General features: G+C 35.0%; 1 protein-coding gene across 7 annotated transcripts in view; it reads right to left on the bottom strand.

The window, feature by feature from the left end:
- Atrnl1 (attractin like 1) overlaps positions 1-22,739 on the bottom strand; it is a 694,372-nt gene that overhangs the window by 191,022 nt on the left and 480,611 nt on the right. For 5 of the 7 annotated variants that reach the window (XR_013437181.1, XR_013437180.1, XM_078044777.1 and 2 more), the window contains one exon: positions 13,196-13,303. The exons of the other annotated variants lie outside the window; for them this stretch is intronic. Coding sequence is in view for 3 of the 5 variants with exons in the window: in XM_078044777.1 (XP_077900903.1) it covers positions 13,196-13,303 (108 nt within the window). In the remaining 2 variants the exon portion in view is untranslated. The remainder of the gene's footprint in view (positions 1-13,195; positions 13,304-22,739) is intronic. 7 annotated transcript variants of the gene reach the window in all.

Consider the following 22,739-nt stretch of genomic DNA (forward strand, 5'->3'; position numbering starts at 1 on the left):
ATGAAAGTAAGACAGTTGCTTTTACAACCCCATTTGGGGTTGATTTTAGTATAAAGTGAGAGACAGAGGTCTTTCTGTGTCTGGCTTGTTTCACTTTCTCTCTCTTTTTGTGGTGCTGGGGATGAACTCTGGGACTTGTGCATGTGAGGCAAGCATTCTACCAACTGAGCTATATCCCCAGCCCCTGGCTTGTTTCACTTAACACCCTGTGACCAGTTCCATTCATTTTGTTGTAATTGATAGAATGTTATTTAATGACAGAACAATGTTACATTCTGTATATACTACATTTTCTTTATCCATGCATGTATTGAAGGGCTTCCAGGTTGATTCTATATCTTAGCCACAGAATGAAGAATGAAGCAATAAATGTGGGTCTGCAAATATTTCTTTGATTTCATTTCTTTAGATGCATATCCAGAAGTGGAAAAGCTGGATCATTTTGTAGCTCTATTTTTAGTTTTCTGAGGAATCTCCATATGTTCTCCATGATGACTGTATAATTTTACACATTCACACCAATAATGTATAATAGTGACCTTTACTCCATTCTCACCAGCACTTGTTATTTTTTTGTCTATTTGATAACAGCCATTTTAACTGGAGTGAGATGATCTCTCATTGTGGTTTTTATTTTCTTTTTCCTGGTAGTCAAGGATGTTGAGTACTTTTTCATAAATTTGTTGACCATTTAAATTTTTTTATTCTTCATTTAAGAAATATCTATTCAGATCATTTAGTCATTTTTAATTGGGTTTTTGTTGTTGTTGAGATTTTTGAGCTCCTTATATATTCCGAATCACTCTTTTTTTCAGACAGTTTGCAAAGCTTTCTCTATTCTGTGGGTTGTCTTTTACCTTTGTTGATTGTTTGCTGTGCAGAAGCTTCTTAGTTTGGTATAATCCTATTTGTCTCATTTTTCTTTTGCCTGTGCTTTTAGGGTCTTATCCAAAAAATCATTACCTATACTGCTGCCTTGAAGTTTTCCCCTAATATTTTCAGGTTTTACATTGTGGTCTTTGTCCATTTTGGGTTGATTTTAGTATAAAGTAAGAGACAGAGGTCAATCTTCTGCATGTGAATATTCAATTTTCCCAGGATAATTTTACTGAAGAGGCTGTCCTGCTTGTAACACATGCTTTGGCACTTTCATCAAGAATCAGTCAACTGTAGATGTATGAACCTATTTCTAGGTTCTTTATTCTGTTTCCCTGGGCTATGGGTTGGTTTTGGTGCCACTTCTCTGATATTTTGGTTCCTATAGTCTTCTAATATGTCTTAGGATCAGGTATTGTGATGCCTCCAGCTTAGTTCTTTTGGCTCAAGATTACGTTGGCTAATTGGATCTTTTGTTCTTTTATATGAATTTTGGGATTATTATTATTATCATTATTTTTAGAAGAATGCCTTTGGTATTCTGGTGGGGACTGCTTGGAATCTATAAATCAATTTGGGTAATATGAACATTTTAATGATATTAATTTTTCCAATCCATGATCATGGGAGGTTTCTGTGTGTGTGTGTGTGTGTGTGTGTGTGTGTGTGTGTGTGTATTTGTCCTTTTCAATTTCTTTCATTTGTTGTTTAATAATTTTCATTGTAGTAGTCTTTTGCTTCATTGGTTAAGCTTCTTCATATGTTGGTGTAGGTATTATTAGTGGAATACTTTTATCATTTGTTTCTCAATAAGTTAATTATTAGTATAAAAAGGTACTGATTTTTGTTATGTTGACCTTGTAAATTTACTGAATTTATTTATCTGTTCTAATAGTCTTAGTAGACTTTTGATTTTTCTATTTATGGAATCATTTAATCTGATAATTTGACTACTTCTTTTCTTATTGCTTGTCTTTAATTTCTGTCTCTGTCTAATTGCTTTGGCTAAGACTTCCAGTACTATATACTTATAAAAATGTATTTATTCTAAGTATTTTTCTTAAAATAAGAAAATCCTTACATTCTCAAGCATGTGTTAGGAAGAATGTGGGAAGATTTGATCTCAACATGGTTTCTTTCTCTCTACTACCAACTGGAAATCTCCTTTAAATGGTTCCTGGGGTCTCTGGGTGACTCTGCAAATATGGCTTAGGTCCTGTATAGGTTCTATATATATCATGCCTGATATTGCCTCCTTTGGACTGGATGAGTGCATAGAAACAAATAGCAAGGTCCAGGGTGAGGATTTTGCAGAGGCATGGTCTGAAGAGAGCTGTACATAACATGGTATGTAAAGGAGTGTGCCTGGATTCTCCGGCCCCAAAGAGGCTAAGAAAAAGCAGAACTGAGTTGTCCCTGTCCCTGAACCTTGAGGAGTACCAAAAGGTAAGTAGGGAATTTGTGGCTTGACTGTTTCAAGACCATTAGCCCATCGATAAGTAGGCAGGACCTCCCTCCCCACTCCCCACTTGCCATCCCTTGAGAGGATGCCCAAACCTGAGTCTTTCTATAGTGAATATGAACATTATAAGCCAAGGCTGGGGAGGGAACAAAAATTCAGAGAACTTGTGTCTATGAAAATAGAGTTGTTATAGAAAACAAACTGTAGCTACTTTAAGTAGGACTCTCTCCCTTAAAATGTGTGTGTGGGTATAAAAAGCATATATACATACACACATACTTTTTAATGTGTTAAGGTTTTAAGCAGTATGGAATACTCTGAGGCAGCCAGCTAAAACTTGAGAGGGGAGCATGTGAGCAGCAAACAACCATGAAAATGGAGTTTCCCTGAGGTCAAACTCTAATGCAAGCAACCCATGATGCAATAGCTTCATATTCCTGCATTATGCCAGGGACCTTGGGAGAAGCGGTTAAAAAAGAAGGGTAGGCTGCTGGTTCCTGGCAAAAGAAATACTCTGTGATTCTATATTTAGGTCCCTAGAAAAACACAAATTAGGTACTTTAAAAAATGCATGTTGAAGATAATACAATGAATAGGATACACAGCAGATTATATATTATTGAACAAAGAATTAGCGAATTGGCAAAAGACTCCAAAGAAATAAGCCAGAAAAAACACAGAAAGAGATGAACATGAAAAACATAGAGAGGCCAGAGAGATTCTGAAAGATGGATGAGATGGTTCAACAGAGATCCATTCAGTCCTAGAAGGAAAACAAAGAAAATGGAGAAGAAAATTCACAGATAATGACTGAATTTTCAGAAGTACGCAAAGACTTGAATCCTCAAGTACAGGAAGCACAAAACACACCAAATGATTTCAATATAAATAAATCTGTGCTTAGGTAAATCATGGTAATACTGCAGGACACCAAAGACCAGAAATTTTGAAAGCCTTTAGAGAGAAAAGCTAGATTAACTAGAAAAGAAGGTCAATATGCTGTAGCAAGAGTGGAACATAAAAGTCAGAGCCAGAGCAATTTTCAGTAAGCAAGGCTGAGGCAAGAGATTGTGAGTTCAAACCCAGCCTCAGCAATTTAGCCAGGCCCTAAGCAACTCAGCGAGACCCTGTCTCTAAATAAAATATAAAAGTGGCTGGATATGTGGTTCAGTGGTTTAGTGCCCTTGGGTTCAATCCCTATACCAAAACCAAAACAAAAACAAACAAGAAATACTATTAAAATAGAAGTAAACAAGGGAAAAGGGTCAAAATGAACATCAAGGAAAAATGCAAATGGTTAAAGAAATACAAAAAAATCTTTACTTTCACTAACAATAAGAGATTGGTTTAAAAGAAAAATAACATGCCATGTACCAAATTAATGAAATTGTTTTAAAAATACTAATGTTCATTTTTGACAAGGATGCAGGCAAACAGGGATGCTCAGTTTTCTGAGGATAATATGAATAGGGATATTTCTACAAAGTAAATAAGCACTATGTCTCACGGTCTATAGAAGGTCATATTTTTTGGCAGAGCAGTTTTTCTTTCATAAGTTCAGATCAAGAATTACATAAACATTATTTACAGTTTTACTTATAATAGTGTAAATTTAGAACATACTTAATCAAAAGCAAATAAATTATGGTATACTACAAAATAATTAAAATGATATTTGAATCAAACATAGAAGTGAAAAATATTCTTAATATAATACAGAAGCAATGCAAAATCATATGTGTACTGTTTCTGGTTTTTAAAAACTATGGATATACAAAAGGAAAATGTTATTGGAAAGACGTAAATAACAAGATTTCTGATAGTGGGTTGTAGAAATGTGTAAGATTTTAATTTTGATTATTTCTGCATTAGTTTGTTATCTAGAATGAGAATATTATTTATATAATCAGGATATGATGATAAGTGATAATAAAATATTTTGAAAATCAAATATAATAAGACATCTAGAATACTGCAAAATAGGAAACTCAGGAAAATGAACTAAGCTGTGCAGGCCAACCACTGGAACTGCTGTCTGTGAAGATGCCCAGCCAGGAAAGAAGAACTGGAGGGTCAGTGGTCCTGGCCAAGGGCAGAGAACTGAGCCTGTGCTGTTCTGGAAGGGTAGCCAGCAATGCTCTTAGCAGGAGAGCTGCTTCACTGTGTCTGGCTTAGACTTGAACAAAGTATTAAGTCACCTTGGGAGAGGTTTCTTACATAATAACAGGCAGAACTTCTCAATACGCAGATTTCAATGCAGTGTCAACATTAGCAGTGGTATGGCCACCACAGGGAAAGTAGATTCCAAATTAGACTATTCTATCTAGGGGGGATTGAATTCATCAATACTTTTCATATATCCAACATGTTTTTGAACAAAGAAAGCATTCCAAAGTTATAATTTTCTTTGCATGGGGGAAAATCAAGACATTATAAATATGTGGGTTGAAAACTTGGGTATAAAGTAGTTAAAATATATGCCCTGATATACTATTAAAATTATTAATTTGGTCAAAAGTAATCATGCTGTATATACTGTCTTTAAAATTGTTAATAAGCCTACTTGACTATAATGACCAAATAAACCTGTATTATACTTTGTTTCTAAAGCAAATTACAGGATGACTCTGATATTTATAGCATAGAAATAACTATAAAAGTTATTTTTATGAGAAATATCTAATATAAAAAAATAACAGAAAACTTATGTACTGAGTTTACTGTGGTTTAGTAAACCATCCTAACTTCTTTATGGGAATTTAATGACAACTGCTGGAATTTTTGATCTACTATGTCATTCTATAATCTTCCAACTGGATGTTTTTAAGATCCACAATTATCTATGACTATTTGAACACATGGAATCAAAGAGACTACATGGACTTTCAGCAACTTGTGATAATAGCTTTACAAGGAAAAAAAAATTCCATTGTTATACAAGAGCCCAAGTTATATTTTCAGTTTGAATTAAAATCAGTGTGCATTAAATAGTGGTGTGGGAAAGAAACCTTAGGGGCATCTGCAATTCCAAATTCGAGTATTTGCTCTACTGACTGTTTTCCTTTAATGAAGGTCTTAAGCTCTCTGAGCCTCAGTTTCTTCAAAAGTAAGGGAAAAAAGGAAACCAGCTTTGCTTATAAGATTGACCTAAGGTGCAAATGGTTGAGACAGAAAATAAATTTTGAAAACTCAGCATTTTAAACTTGATTTAAATATTTTAATTGACTGCATGACCTGGGAAGTACAAAGTCAAGCTTCTTACCTTGCCATATACATCCTCATAATTAGAATGCTTTTTCAGGGCATGCTATATACACTTAAACACTAATCTTCTAGAACATATCCCAAAGGACATCTATATTTTCAAAAATTTGGAATGTGGATAAATTAAATATCATGAGTTAAAAGGTAACAGAGCATTCAGTGTATTTACAATATGCCTAAAAGTTTCATTTCCTAATGTAGCAATAGTAATTGGAAACACTCATTTTGAATATCTGGAAAGATTCCAAACACTCAATACATATGAAATCAATATATGAGGCTAAAAATTGGGAAAAAAGAATCCATGATTTATACTTTCATCTCACTTTTTATTTTTCCTTGTAAAAACGAATACATGTAATTATAGAAAGGATAATACAGATATTCAAAAAGAATTCCACATACATACTATCTATGAAGATACAACTATTAAGAAATTAGTGAACAGATCCTTTTCTTAGATTTTAATAAAAAATTACATTGCCATATATATACACTATTCTATAACATATAATGAATCAATTAAAAATCCTTAATTGTTGGATTAAATCATTAAAAGTAGTTTCTAGTTTTTAAGTATTGAAAGTAGTAGAGTAAAAATAAATGTCTGGAATATTATAACTAAAAAAAACACACAATGAGTAATCTATCCTGGTGAAAACTGTGAATGATGCTTACAGACTCATACAAGGTTATATAAAGCTGACAATTCCTTAACACACATTGCCCTGCCCTTCCAATGAAGAAAAAAGGAAACAGGAATGGGGGATGAATATTTTCAACATTTAGCCTTTCAACCTGACTGCCTATGAATAACTTATTTTTATGATGTAATTTTAGGGTCACATCAGATCTAAAAAGCTCAGACAATCTAAGTCATTTAAGGGTACTAGGTGCTTTTACCTAAGTTTCTTATAGTATCTTTTATTTATTTAAGAAAAACACATGCTGTGCTATCTGAGTGGATGTGCTGGCAGAGACTGGTGCTATTATCCATTACAATGACCAACAGACATCTAGAGCATCAGAAGCTCTAGGACTATTATGGTGCCAGAAAAGAAATAAAATTACTACCACCTTGCTATCTCGACCTTACAAACGTAAAGTCACTGGATAGATCTTGTAAATGAGAACATCATACTCATAATAAACCTCAATTTTGGTCCAGACTCTGACCATTTCCCATGGCTCTGCTGTTACCCTGGTCTTGCCACCATCACCTCTGGCCTGGATTTCTGCAGAAGTCTCCTAAGGAGTTTCGCTTCTTCTCTTGTTGCCCATGCTGGTAGAAACTCCAGGATGATTTCCAATCCCTGGCTTGTATATGCCAAAATGTCTGGATTTCTTCAAATAAGGGCTTTCCCTGGCCTCCTACAGAGTATGCCTCAACTAGTGACCACAGGGATGTGGGATATAAGGACCCTGCTCCAGCACTCCCTGGTGTCAGGGAGTTTGAGCTGTGTTTGACCTTGGCTCTCGGGGTTCGCCATGGGTAAAGCTCTAGTCATCCACAGTGGAACAGGCTCCTTCCATTTCCCCTTTCTTGCTTTCCTTCCTTACCAGCATATTTTTCAAACCATAGTGAGAAAATTTTCCTTATCTCACTTTGTACTTATCAGGGAACTAGTTGAAAATATCCCTCATTAAACTATTGTTAGACCAGAAGGCAAGTGATTTTTAAAAAGCAAAGTCAGATTATCTCCTTCTCTCAAGATCCCCCAAAGTGGCTCTCTTCTCTTGGAATTGAACACCAACATCAGTGGTCTATCCTGACATCATCTGCCTACACCTGCCCTTCCCTTGGCCTTGCTGACCCCTGGGTTTGCCAGGCATGCCCACTTTTGGGCCTCTGCTTTAGCAGGTCCCTTAGTCTGCAACTTTCTTTCCCAAGACTTGCTGGTTTCTCACTGAGTCTATGCAAAGTGACCCTGCCCCCCTCCCATTTGACACAGTCCACTCTCCCCAACCCTTCAAACCATGTCCAATTGCTAACATTAAATAATTTCCTTTCTCTGGCTAGAATGTGAGCTCCAACTGGACAGGGTTCTCTGCTGTGTTCCCTGACATTTCTCAAGTGCCCATACAGTGCCTGATGCATGGGAAGCATTCCATCAAAGCCTACTGAGCAACAGCTATAAATTCTCATGTTATTGCTTGGGAGAAAAGTGACAAAATATATACTATGGGTCATGTGGCTATTACAAAAGTAATTTTTTAAAGTAAGTTTAAAATCAAATGAATTATATTTGTGGATAAACTCACATTCTAAATGCATTAATGAATAGTATAATAATACATTTTGTCACTATAATAATATAGGAAAATACAACAATTCAGATTTACCAATAGAAAATTTAGAGTGATTATTCATTCATATTCATAGTATAATTATTTTTATTTTACTCACAAGGAATTTTGCACCTTAAAGGTCTTGTAAATATTCAATACTTCTCATGCATTAAAAACATATAATTACCTTAGAAAACATTTTTAGGAACACATCCACTTCAGAGAATAGGACATTCTGGTGTGTAATGGTGCACAGTCACCCAAAGATGTATAAAAGGTAATTCATTTCTTATTCCTTAAATTTCCCCTCTGCCTGTACAGAATAAAACTCAAGAGCTGCACATGAGAGTCAAATCTAATTTAAAGAAATACTTCCCTTAATTTACCACATCATGAGTAGTCAATAAATGTTTACATAACAGAAACAGCCATTGCTTTATGTTGAGTTTAAACATTGAATTTTAAAAAGTCTAGCAGAAAACATTAAAATTGCTTTAATTTTTAGATTTAAACAAAACTTATAATATGATTTCAGAATAGTCCTATGCTAGCTACACATGCCTGTAAACCCAGTAACTTGGGGGGGCTGAGGCAGGAGGATTGCAAATTTGAAGCCAGCCTCAACAACTCAGTAAGACCTTGTATCAAAGTTAAAGAAATAAATAAATGAAATAAAAGGATTGCAGATATAGCTCAGGGGTGAATGCCCCTGGGTTCAAACCCCAGCACAAAATAACAACAACAACAACAACAACAACAATAGGCCCAGGCTTCAGAATCTACTATGTGAGAAAATCAACACTAAGTTATCATACTAAGCATCGTGCTAGGTTATAAATATATAAAAGAGATTTGGGACAGATTTCATTGTTCTGTAATAATGGAAAACAAATATCACATATATGTGGATATGTATGGATTTGAATGTATGTGTATGTAGATCAGCTAAATAACTTCTACGTAGTAATTATTACAAAATGCTTAGCAATATAATTTTAAACCTTCTAATTCTATCTCTATTATTTTCTAAAAGATGTCAAAGGAAGGAATTAGCAGTTAGCTGCTGAGATTTACTTTGATGTTTAATTTTAATAGGAAGAAGTAAACAACCAATTTAAACTCTAAAAATATCTACTGAACAAAAAATGTTTTCAACTTGAATTTATTAGAGAATTTCTTAGTTGTCAATTAACTTGAGATCATTGGATATATATGGCCATAGGGAATTTAAAATATCAGAAATCATAATTATTTGCCAAGATGAAGGAAATGTAATATTAAGTTTAGGATTTTGAGAATGGAGCCCAAAGGTACTTAATTAACAAAATTACCCCCTTAATAAAGTGAATGTTTGAAGTGATGTACACATCCAACACTATCTCTGTCAAAATACTAGCAGTTTTCTTGACAGAAATTAAAAAATAGATCCCAATATTTACATGAAATTTCAAGGGACCAGAAGAGTTAAACAATCTTTAAAAAGAACAGCATGGATAGCTGGTATTTTCCAGTTCTAAAACTTATAATGAAGATATGGTAGTCAAGACAGTGTGGCACTGTTGTAAAGATAGACATGTAGATCAACAGAATAGTTCAGAAACAAACTCACATATTTATGGTTAAATGATTTAACAAGGGAACCTGAAACCATTCAACAGAGAGTCTTTTCAACAAGTAATGCAAAGATGTCATGTGTCTTAGTAATTCACCTTTAGGTTATAAACCCCCAAAGAAATTTAAACATGTGCCCACACAAACCATTTTCCGCAGATGTTCATGGTAGTACTGCTCAGAATATCCAAAAAGTGTAAACAACACAAATGTCCATCAACTAACTGATGGAGTGGAAACAAAAGGTGAGGCTTGCATGATGGAATGCCATTTTGCAACAAGATAATGAAGTGCTGACATAGGCCGCAATGCGTCAGCATTGTGCTATGCGCAAGAGTTAATTACCAGAGACCACATATTATATGACTCTATTTGTACAAAATGTCCAAAATAGGATAATCCATGAAGACAGGAAACATATTAGAGCTTGCCCAGGGCTGCCAGGGCAGAGATGGGAGGGCTGAAGAAAGTCTGGTGGATGCTAATGGGCATGGGATTTCTTTTATGGGTGATGAAATATTCTAAAGTTGATTTTGGTGATGGTCACACAACTCTGAATATACTAAAATTAAATTACATGGCTTAAGTGGGGGAACTATGTTACATGAATTTTATTTCAATAAACCTTTTTATAAATGATGTACATTAGTAACTAGAACTTTACTCACAGATTAAAAAAAAGCTTAGCTAAATGAGAATCTACATGTAATTATGTTTTTTCTTTTTTCCTTTGACATCTTGAAATTATGTTTCTGAATAGAAGGGGTACAAAAGAAATACAGGCACGCCAGTTATTCAGAGAACTGAGTATTAATAAAATTAAGAAAAATATCAAGAATTCCAACATTTATGTAATGCTGTAAGGTACAGAAAGCACTGGCACCAATGGCCTTTTAGTCAAGGAAACAGCAAACCAGAAAGTTGCTTGTCCCTCCCCTCACTGACTTTAAACAAGGAGATCAAATAAGAGAGATAAATATCACAAAATCTTCAGGAGAAACTTAGGAAAAAAAAAAAAAACAAGGAAATGGTAGCCTGCCTTAGGAAAGGGATAGAGTCACATTGTCCAGGATGGACTGATACCTGCTCCACCTGCTGTGCAGCAGGGAAGCAGAACCAGCTAGGTGCCAGCCCAAGGCTACGGAGGACCGATGTTAACTACAGAGGTCAGTTTGGGTGAGAATCTCACAGCCTTGAAGGCACAGGGCTGGACCACTCCTAAGCCTTCACTTCTGCCCACCTCAACTGGGGGCTTGATGATTACATCAATGTATGTGTACACTGTCTAATACTTAGGAAAAAATCAGATATTTATTTTGATCCATTGAAGCTAAATTTAAGTATTACTAAGAGAAAATTCTGAGAAATTCCAGAAATAAGATGGAAATTGCTTATAAAGGACACTCAAGTTGACATTAAACTGTTTTTAAATTTTTAAAGAAGGAAACTTTAAACTGAGTTTTACATACCATTAAATTGTTTGTGTTTGTGTGTGTGTGTGTGTATACTCACACACATGTATACACATTTGATCTTGCAAGAAGAATGCCACATAAAAAAAAAATCTCTAGGAGGGTTATACTAGTGAAAAATGAAAGAAATGAATGAGCAAACAGCTAGAAATAAAAATAATAAAACATTCATTGTTATTGAAATATTCCATAATAAAGAAAGAAGTACATCCAAAACATTAAGATCAAAATTTTCAGGTAGTGTCAACATCTGGAAGGAGAGACAAGGAGCTGAGAGCATTCTAAGCATTAATCTTGTTTGAGACTGGCAGTGGAGGAATGTGTTTGTAAGGTACTTGTAAGGTACTTGCTAAGGAAAAGTAACCACTATGATGGATCTTGCTAAGTAAGGGGTACTATGAGAAACAAAAATATGATATGAAATACTTGGTTTGGTAGACAAAAGTCAATTTATCCAACAGAAGCTGGGAAGAGAATCATAAGGAGGCATGCTAATAACACACATGTGTGCGCGCGCGCGCGCGCACACACACACACACACACACACACACACACATTGGATAGCTGAAATAAGTATTGTTCTTGGTAAACAGTAACTTCTGTCAATGTGTACACCAAACAGAGATTCACAGAGTAAAGGGGGAAATACAAACCAATCGTCTCCTCTACCAGAGAGAAGTGCAAAACAGAAGGACACAGAGAAGGAAGGACTGCCAGCAAATAGAAACTGAACAAAGGTGGGGTCGATACTTCTAACTCCACAAAGTAAAATTTAAGGTTAAAAAGTCATGGTGATAAAGAAGAAAGAAAAGTTTGGAAAAACTGAACAAGAAGATATAATGAACATATGTGCACCTGATAGCAGTTTCTCAAACCCCTCCAGGGAGCAACTGAGACACAGGCAGGACCTGGGTGAGCTTCCTGGTTCTGATAACTCCTCCCGCTCTGGCTTATGTCTGCACTACTGACATTCCTTTCCCCTTTGTTCCTTGGCTTTAGCAATATTTGAGAATGTTTTAAACAGATGAACAAATGAGAATTTGGATACAAATAGTCCAGGTTTTCTATTTGCTAAGGGTTTTGAACTAACATTTGAACCAAGGGGCCAAGATGAAATGACATCGCTCGCTGAAACTTCCATCTAATCACTGTGTCTCTTTTCCAATTTCTCCCCAAGCAATGGAAGAGACACACATAAATTTCCTAGTGTTCAAAGCTTCCACGGCAACCTGTGATCTAGAGTAGTAAAAAGTCAAGAACACAAAAGCCAGACACAGCACACATTTTATTGCCTCCCAGAACAGGCCTTTTGGATAGTATCCATGACATGTAACAGTTTCATTTTTTCGAAATCACCAAAAATGTTACAGAATCAATTATATTTGTACCTAGATTTGGGGAGGAGTTTAATTTTATATACCTTGCTTTCCTTAAAGAAAAGCAAAATCTTAAAAATATCAACATATAATTATTCAAATGAGAGCATTGAAAAAGGGAATAAAATATTTCAATATGAGAGTGCTTTAATTTTTCTACTTAAATATTGTGATACAAAGAAAATAAAAATAAAATAATAAGCACAAAATTGAATTGGTGTGCTTCAAAAGCACACCAATAATTAATCATTAACCACAATCTGTGAGCTTTTACTATTCGGGGTTTTTATTCTCAGAAACCATTTCATGCATTGTTTGGGGGTTTTGACACCACATTTACCTGTGTATGATGATTTGTTTCACTGTACTCTATTTCTGCACAGCCATTCTTCACACACAAGAAAAAAATTATACTTCTCAAAATTTAAAAATAAAACTATAGTGCTACTCATGTCCTTCCATTTTTTATGGCAAACTTTGCTAATAAAGGTAGAGATGAATTGTTAACTAGGGGCCAGTAGATGTACCAAGGACTAAGTGTCTGTGCTTTGTTTCTCCCATCATAACTATATCTTAAATTCCTTCAACTCCTACCTGTCAGGGAAAGGCTGCCAGGTGAGCAGTCTGTCAGTCTTGCCTAGGCTAATAGATTCTCCAGTGGCTTTTGTTACAGTTCATGTCATACCATTAAAACTGTGTGCCTTGAAAATGGCATAACATATGTAGCTGAATCTTGTCAACTCTAGATAATCAGACTCTGTGTGGCTTCACAAGCAGATGCAGATTAGAGAAACAATATAAATATGTAAATCACTGTGGTCCCCTTTCGGCACCACTGTTCCTACCTCTAATGGCCCTCGCAGAAAGTCTGTTTGTTCGGCTCCTACTTCCAGTGCTACATCAACAGAAGCAAAGGGACGGCTGGCCATCTGCTGTCGTTCTCGAAGCAGTTGCTGGAGGGGGTTAAAAATGATCTGTTTAAAATAGGCTTGAAAGCACATTAAACTCAACAATATCTGGTTTCATTTTTGAACAAATGGTACTGAAAATTTAGGAATCATTTCATATACACATCCATATCAAGAAAGATAAAGATGAAAATTACCTTCTCCCCATGGCCTGGGTTATATTTCCATAGGGACATTAAATGTATAGAGCCTACAAATAACTTTTCCCCTGACCTCCATCCTACAAGCTTAATAAAATGTTCTCAAAAGCACTTTGAAAACCTTGGGTGAGACGTGCTACTTAAATAATAATAAAAAAATGCTATTACAATGACAGCTTATGCCAAATTTTCCCACTCAAAATAACCTATGCTTTTGTCTTAGCTGAAAGAAAATAACAGTACAAATGTCTAAGAAATGATAATGAAAAGTTGTCAAAATGCATGAATAGAGATTAAAGGAACATATACCCTACAAGACTAAGTATTGTAAGATGTCAAGATCCCCTGTCAATTTCTATGGAACTGGTAGGAATCATCATTGTTGGTATTTATAACTTTATTCAAAGCTTCCAAGTTCATTATTTTAAATTAGGAATGATTAGTAAATTGTAGAAGTTTTGTGCCTGTGCTTCTAAAGCACCCTCGATATTTTTTCTTTCTCTTTGTACTTATTGTGGGATTTGCCCAAGCTAAAATCAATAAACCTTAAAGTCCCAACCAACTACCAAGCTAATTCATATTTCTGCCTCTCCTTGTAATTATAAAATTCATTAAGTCATGATAAGAAAAAATTGATGGCCAGTACTAGATATTGCAAATCTTGCCCCTCTCATTCAATACAGCTAATAAAATTATTATTAAATATTAAAGGAAAATGAGTGATGCAATTAAATATTCTTTCAAATGAGAAGAGAATCATATCATTGGAAGAAGGCAGAATCCTTGAACACAATGAATGGCTTTATTATTTATACAGACTTTGAAAGATTCACTGGCTTAAACTTAAAACGTTAACTACTGGGCTCTGCATGCAAATGGATGCAGCCCTCTGATGCATCATTCATAAGATTCCCTGTGGAAGACAAGGGACACAAGGCAACACCCAGTGGCAGTTTATTATTTACATATTTAACACTTGTGACATAGTGGTGATGGTATTCATGAAATGAGGATCTAAAATATAATCTCAGGCTTTGCTTAACCACTATTTAAAAGAGATATCCACATAATAATATGGGATAACAGTAATGCAATCATTGATAGCTTAACTTACTAAATTATACTTTTCCTAGAAGTAATAAATCCATACTAAAAAACTTATTCAAAGTAGATAGTAAATGTGATTTAATTATCAAATTATTCCTTTAATATAAATACAAAATTATTTTATTAAAAATGTAGTTGTTAGCAAATAGAATCTGATCTGCACCTCTCAATAGGAGTGGCTAATGGATCTGAAGAGAAAGACTATGCAAAATATAAACACCATGCTGAGTGATACTAAAAGTGGAAGACACTGTGCTCTTGGTCTTTGGTAGAAATATACACACAGACCAACATGCACACGTACCCCCCACCACATACACAAATACACAATCGACCTTTCCCAGAGTAATATACAATTAGCTCGGAGAAAATTGCAAACCATAGTTTGTGTTCACAGTTTTCTAATTTTTATATTAACACATTTTTCTTTTTTTTAAGAGAGAGAGAGAGAGAGAGAGAGAGAGAGAGAGAGAGAGAGAGAGAGAGAGAATTTTAATATTTATTTTTCAGTTTTTGGCGGACACAACATCTTTGTTTGTGGTGCTGAGGATCGAACCAGGGCCAGATGCATGCCAGGTGAGTGTGCTACCACTTGAGCCACATCCCCAACCCTATATTAACACATTTTTCCATTTGTATAGGTTCTCCTTAACTTGTACAGGGCATCTCACATGATTAAGTGAATTTTTTTTTAACAAATGAGAAGTTTCTGATTCCTCATCTTGTCTTTTCTATACAAATGAAAGTGAAAGGTCTGGAGTACACAATCAATACACACTAACAAAACTCACAATGTAAATTGATAAACATTCCAAATTCACTAACTTTAGATATTCCCTGGAATATCATATATTATTGTAAACCCTAATTCTCACAATAAAGAAAAATCAGTGATTAATACTTCTGTTTAATTTTTGAAATTTTATTTGTAGAATGCCAAAGTATTTTTAAAGATTCCAGTTTGTCCTCTGAGCTTTGAGTTTCTATCACATTTTAAGAATTGATTGCTTGCTACAGTACTTTCTGCATAGACAATGTTTGTTTTTGCCCAGACTTTAACATGGTAGTTTGTATAATACAACATGATGAATGATGATGATAATAACAATAGTAATAATTAGGGCATAAAGAGAGGGTATCAGTAAAGATAGAAACAGGGAATAAGACATACAAATTTCATCTGGGCCACTTAGCAGATTAGTTTGGGGACTCTTGCTGACATAGCTGACTTTCTGACTTTGGGAACTAAGGCAACTGTTGTTCCTGCGAAATGGATGAAGAGTGAATTGCATTCTCCTGAAACATTCTTGCTTTGCTGTGGTGACTCAAAAATAATAAAATGGAAGAAATTACAATTATCTTTGCTACCAATTTCTGGCTCTAGTCCTGTCCTTAACACCTGTCCTCCTTCTATCCAATTAATACCTGGATGTATTACTTCCTGCATTTTGCCGAACAAAAGGAAATGTCAACAACATGCTTACAATTTAAATTTGTCAAACAGCATAAACACCAACAGGTGAGTGACACAGACTCCGGATCTGAAGAGCCTGCCTTTGAAGACCAGATTCTCCACTTCTTAGTGGAGCACAGCAAAAAGATTCAGACCTCTGGAAGCCTCACTTCTCCCTGTCTGTAAAGTGGGGTTCACCATAGTACCTACACCTATACCTGTACCACAGAGGACCTGCTTTGAATCCCAGTGTCTCTACTCACTCACTATTGGACCATAACCAAATTACTCAGGCTTTTCAAATACTCATTCCTTCCCTCTATGAAAGGGGAACAACTAGCATCTTCAGGTCCTAAGGTTAGAACTAATGAAGCTATGAACTTGGACCCCTCAGCACAGAGGTGGGCGCTCTGTGAGCACACAATGACTCTTCACAATCATGCTGTTGAATTTCAAGCATTAGTTTTGTCTTTGAAGATGACACTCTAATTACCACAAGCCCATTTTCTTTAGCACTGGTGACACATTTTGCTTTACGAGTCTCCCTTTTACCAAATGTTGCAAATTTATGAGACAGTTGGAAAATGTCATTATTGTTGTAAAATGAATTTATATTTGGAACTTCTTGGTGTGCCATTTGTGATGAAAAATGATTAAAAACACAATCTGAAAATTAGGAGAAAATATATAGTACTTTAAGAAATTTTGCAAATTAATTTACTTTATGTGATTGTTTTTTTAAATGAAGTCTAAAAATGTACATCTGTAAGAAGCCAAATAGCACATGTATCTGTTTGTAACTATTCTTCTACTGCCAATTATGCAGCAGAACTCTAAAACCAAGAGAACAAGTTGATCATAATACAATAGATTATAATCATGCTGTCATAAACATTGATGTGAGGAAAATTTAAAAATTAAAGAGATGATCTTAGTATCATATTAGTTGTCCAAAATAACTATTACTATTCAAAATCTCTTACAGACCACACATGGAATTAAAAGTAATGTGAAAATCCACTTAAACTTGACAACTAGGTGTAATAATTGCTCCTATCAAATTTATACATGAATACAGATAATTCTTCCTCTTCCTACCTTTACTTCAAATCCTGTATTATTTCCCAAGTTCACATTAGACACATTCCAACTATGACAAGGCACATAGTCTCTAATAAACTGTGGGACAATGACCCTTCAAATGCACATGCACAAAACACACTTGTTCCTGCCCTAGGCTCCTCTCATCTCTGTGGGAGAGGTTCCCACACATCCTCCTCCTTCACCTCCAGATACCCTTCTGTTTCACCTCTGCTACCAGGATTCACTATGTTAGCATGATGCTGCTTCTTTGTATCTCTATTCTTTTCTAGAGTCTTCTTTGAGGTCAAAAGTTATTTTTGGCTATTTCTTAACCCCCAAGCACTTAGTGGATATTCAATAGGAATGGACTATGAACATGTGAATAATTTAAAGCATAAAATTTTGCATCATATTAAAATGGGTAAAGGCAAGTTTTAAAATTGATTTTAATTATGATTAAATTTAAAAACTAGGATGCATCCTTTGATATTATGGACTTTATGTCTTATATTCCAAAGTAGGTTGGCATTTTTTTTAATGGGGCAGTTTTGTGGATCTGTATTTCAAATCTACATCAGGCCCCTATTGTTCTTCACCTACCTTACTGTAATTAAGGATTATGGGAAAAGCTGTCATAAAACCATCACAATGTATTAGTATATCTAACAGCAATAAATTCCTAAAATTTTAGAAAGTTATAAAAGGAGAAATTAAAATGATTTTTCATTGGTCTTGAGTTTATGTACTGAAATGAACCAAGAGCTTGAATCAGTGATTAACAACAAACTTTATAAAACGGGTGTTTCTATTATCAACACAAACACATCTAACAGAGCAGCAATAAAAACAGTAGATTTTTCCTTTGGTGTTATAATAGTTTAAAGAAATAAAGAGTTCTGAAATACCTTTCAGAACCCTCAAAGCAGGAGAATATATGATTCTATCATTTTACATAACTAGATCTTCAAGGCACAAGGCTCTTGTTCAGAGATATTGGGAATCTTTTGCTTCCAGTCTTCTAATCTGAAGCTGGTTTTTCTGGATAGTGGTGTTAGTCCTTTATGGTAGTGGTTTGGCAAACTGTCTTTATTCAGGTTACTCCGATTACTTTTTTCTAGGTCTCTACAATTTTTGAACAACTGGGGATGTGCTTACTTTTGAAATACTGTTGTTTACTTAGAAATGAAAAATTTCAAGTAGCTTTCTGATGGGTTCTCACTGAGTTTATTGAAAATATTCACTTGCATTGATTTTAAAATGTTTATGCCAATTGATATTTTTGCAATATTTGTACTAATTTGTAAAATAAAGTTCAGCGACTGCCCAGAAGGGCCCCAATCCATGGTAGTACCTGCTCTTGGTACTACCATGAAGTATGCTACCAGACAGAGAAAGAATAAAGAAAGAATGGAAAATGTTCCCAGAATTTTCATTAAAATGTAAGTAAAATAAAGTGATAATAGTTTACGTTAGCTCATACAGGTGCACAACACATAATACACACACAAAAATATTGCCTGCCGGGGCATGCCAATGTATGCATGAAAGCACAATCATGAAAATGCATATCAATTATACAAATTCTAATTCAAAGTAAATACATTATAATTCAAATTAAAACTTAGACATGTGAAAGGCCAAATTAAAGATTAAATAATGTCAGTAAATGTCTTTGCTGTCATTTGGATAACACTGATCACATTCTTGGTATGAGTGAGACACAATCTTCATAGATTTTTAGACCTGTAAGGAACCTCATAGATTCAGCAGGCCAGCAATTTTCAACCTAGACACCAAAGACCTCTAAAGGGCACATAGACAATGCATACAAAGTCCATAAACTTGTCACTAAAACCTTTTTTCCTACAATTTCAGTAGTTTCAATCATTTAACTTAGTGCTGTCTTTGGCAGTTAACTGCTCCTCAGTCAGAACCTAAATATAAGTAATACTATACCTTTAAATTCTTTCAACAAACAAGTCAGTTCACATGTTTTAAAGCAAAATAGAGTATGTTCAGAAAGCAAGCAAGAAAGTCACTTTAGATTTTCTGACATCCCTATGTGTAAGAAATGAACTTGAAAATTATGTTAAAGGCAGAATGGATTTAAAACTCAAACATCTAATTCTAAAATTCTCTTTCATTTCTTTGCTTAAGCTAGCTTACTGGTTCTCACACAGTGGTTTTTATGCAAACTTTGGTGTACTTGCAATGTCACCTATACTGTGTGCAGAATGATCTGGTCTATACTAGATATCAGACTTATACACTCATTTTAGATTATAATTTCAATGTTAAGATTAGTTTCCTGGAACTCTGGAATTGTCAATATTAACAAGAGCATGATGGTAAAAACTATCTGGTCAGACCTTATTTTCATGTAGTAAGGTCCTTAAAAGGCTTTTTCTACTGATAGAAGTGAAATACACTATATCTGATTTTATAAGTATGGTCATTTTAAATATGGGCTGTCTTGGTTTAGGTTATTTTAGGAACTATCAAAGAAAATAAAGTATAAAGATCCTCTTCTTCACGTATTCATAGTTATGCATTTTAAGTTAAATGTCCTAAGATTGAAAGCAGTACTTCTTTCATGGATGGTTCTTCCCCATGGAAAGTTGAAGTCAAGAAGATCGAGGAAACACCTACCAACTGTCTGTTGATATGTCAATCACCATAAGTCTTCATGGAAAATGAGTTTAATTTATAAGGGAGAGTTTACCAAAATTTGAATTTTTCTCAAAACAAAAGCTGTATCTTGAAGCATTACACAAGGTTGCATATCAAATAAGTTGAAGCTTCATATCACTGTATAGACCTTGGTAACATTTTGTTTGGAAATATCAAGTTGGTTATTGATGTGAAACAAACAGCAAATAAAAACCAATATCTCTGTCAAATTATCGTATCCACTCCTGAAATTGCAAATATTTGCTTCCATTTTTTCCTAATATTTTGAAGTAAATTAGGAGATAATTGGAAGCTTCATCATTTCTCTTTAAATGAAACACCAACCCTCCTTATCATAGCAGCTCCTAGTTTTCATCAACTGTGTGTCTGTTGACTTCATTTATAAATATTCCCAATGTATGAGGACTTTTGAGAGGTGTGTCACCAGGGGTGAGCCCCGGAAGGGCTCATCCTCCGAGGCCCACCCTCCTCTCTCTGCTTCCTGGCTGCGATGAGTGGACAGTGCTCTCCCTGCCCTTCTGCTGCAATGTGTTGCCTCACCCTGGACTCAGAGCCATGGACTTGGCGGACCATGGACTACAACTCTGAAACCGTTAGTCAAAAACAAATTTCCCCTCTTCTAAATTGTTCTTGCCAGGTATTTTGGTTACAGAATTTTGAAAAGTTAATGCAGAAATACACCTTTTTGTCCCCCAGTGAGAAAGGAAGCACTGTAGATCGTGTGGTAGATCTCTTAATGAATTAGCAATAACAAAATAATTCTCAGAAAGTTTTATTACCTTGTCAGAAATCTCATTATGGATTGGAAGCGGATTATGAAGTTCTTTGCTTAGCATTCCAAAGGAAGATTTGAAGAGTTTAGACTAAAATCATGAGCTGATTTTTTTCTGTTTTCTTTCTATTAAAAACTAAAAGCCCATTCTTAAAACAATTTTATGGAGAGTACTTTCATATCTGCACTTAACTTGATGAATAAATTTTACTATAATCATTCATTAATTAAACTAATTTTTAATGAATTAATACTACATGCCAGATACTTCTCTAGGAATTAATCACACACACACACACACACACACACACACACACACACACACCCCTACATATCATAGACTTTTCTGAGGCATCTACTGGGAGGCTACAGGCAGACAAGTGTCAGACAATGTATTTTGATATTGAAGGAAGGATTCATGTAGCCTTGAGTTGAGAGTAACAAAGCCTCAGTGGGAAAAGCCTGGGCTATATGTAAAAATTTTGTACAATTTTTCAAAGCTTACTTTTGGCAATTTTAAAATTAAAATTTAGATTCATAATCCCTTCTTTGTTGACATAAATGTCATCACTAACACAGACTTTGCCAAAGACAACCTCATTTCAGGATAAAAGAAATCACGTGTAACCGACGTGATTCTGCAATCTGCATTTGGGGTAAAAATTGGGAGTTCATAACCCACTTCAATCTAATGTATGAAATACGATATGTCAAGAGCTTTGTAATGTTGTGAACAACCAATAAAAAAATAAAAGAGCAGAGAGAGAAAAAAAAAAAGAAATCATACAAAATGGATTCACCCAGAAGAGTTTTAAAGACTCTGCCACTGAATGATGCAAGACTGTCCTTTCTGGTGAACAGTGTGAAATGCAACAGACCTCTGCAAGAGAGTAGTAGTTTTGTCTTGTTTTTATTCTTGTTGACATTAAGTCAAAAAGAAATGCTATTACCAATTTCAAAGATTACTCTGGCTGGGCAAGGTGGCATACACCTAGAATCCTAGTGGCTCAGGAGGCTGAGGCAGGAGGATCCTGAGTTCAAAGGCAGCCTCAGCAACTTAGCAAGGCCCAAGCAACTCAGTGAGATGCTGTCTTTAAATAAAATACAAAATGGGCAGGGGATGTGTTTCAGTGGTTAAGCCCTCCTGGGTTCAATCCCAGTTTAAGAAAAGATTACTCTGGTGGGCACTTAAAAATCATATTAAATGGCATATGTGTGTTTTATTTGTTCAACATTGACTTATATGAACAAGTAAAGAAAATATTACCAAAAAAAATGTAATGGGAAATGTAAGATGGTAGGGGGAGAGTGGGGAGGGGAAGTACTTGGAGTAGGGTAGTAACAGTTCTAATAAGAAATGGCATTTGCCCTGAAACCTTGAGTAGTCAGTCAGAGTAGGCAAGCATCCCTCAAATCCCCAATAGATTAACATAGAAAAGTTTACTTCTTGCTTACACAGGATCTATAGGTCTAGCTAATGCCCAACTGGTAATTCAGCAACACCATCAGCATCAATTTTGTGGTTTCCCAGATAAACCCAGAATTCCATAGTGTCTTGACAGAAAAAGAGATCAATGAATCGTGCATAAACTTTTCAATTCTTCACCCAGGAAGGATGCACATCTCTTTCCAGAAATAGTCACACAGCTCAACCTAATTACATAGGAGACAGAGAAGGGAGCAGAGCAAATGGAATACTAGATGAGTGGAACAAAGGAGGACAGAATAGAACATTTCAGGCAGAAGAGTCAGCAAGCAAGAAAGTTCCTCAGGCAAGTCAAACTTGAATTTTTCAGAAACAGAAAGAAGGCAAAGTCTAAATAAGCCAGATGGCGAGAAACAGAATGGCCCAACAACACCACTGGCTTTATCAATGTCAAGAGAAAGCAAAATTACATCTCTACATTATCAGGAACATAGGAGCTGAATAAATTATGTTCGTTAGTTTTTAAAACATAATTTCTCATTACAGTGATCAGAGTATACATTCCTATGTTGTTAAAAGTAGCTTGGCACAAAAAGGTGCAAGAAATAAGCTTTATCATCCTCAAATAAAGTAATTTAATATATAGCTAGGAAAACAGCAACAGCAGTTAATCTCAAATACAATGAACCTAGCTCTCCCAATAAGTATCAAAAGGTCATTTTTTGTACATAACCTTCTTTAACACAAAA

This window comes from Ictidomys tridecemlineatus, chromosome 1 (assembly GCF_052094955.1).
Source record: "Ictidomys tridecemlineatus isolate mIctTri1 chromosome 1, mIctTri1.hap1, whole genome shotgun sequence".
NCBI classification, from domain to species: domain Eukaryota; kingdom Metazoa; phylum Chordata; class Mammalia; order Rodentia; family Sciuridae; genus Ictidomys; species Ictidomys tridecemlineatus.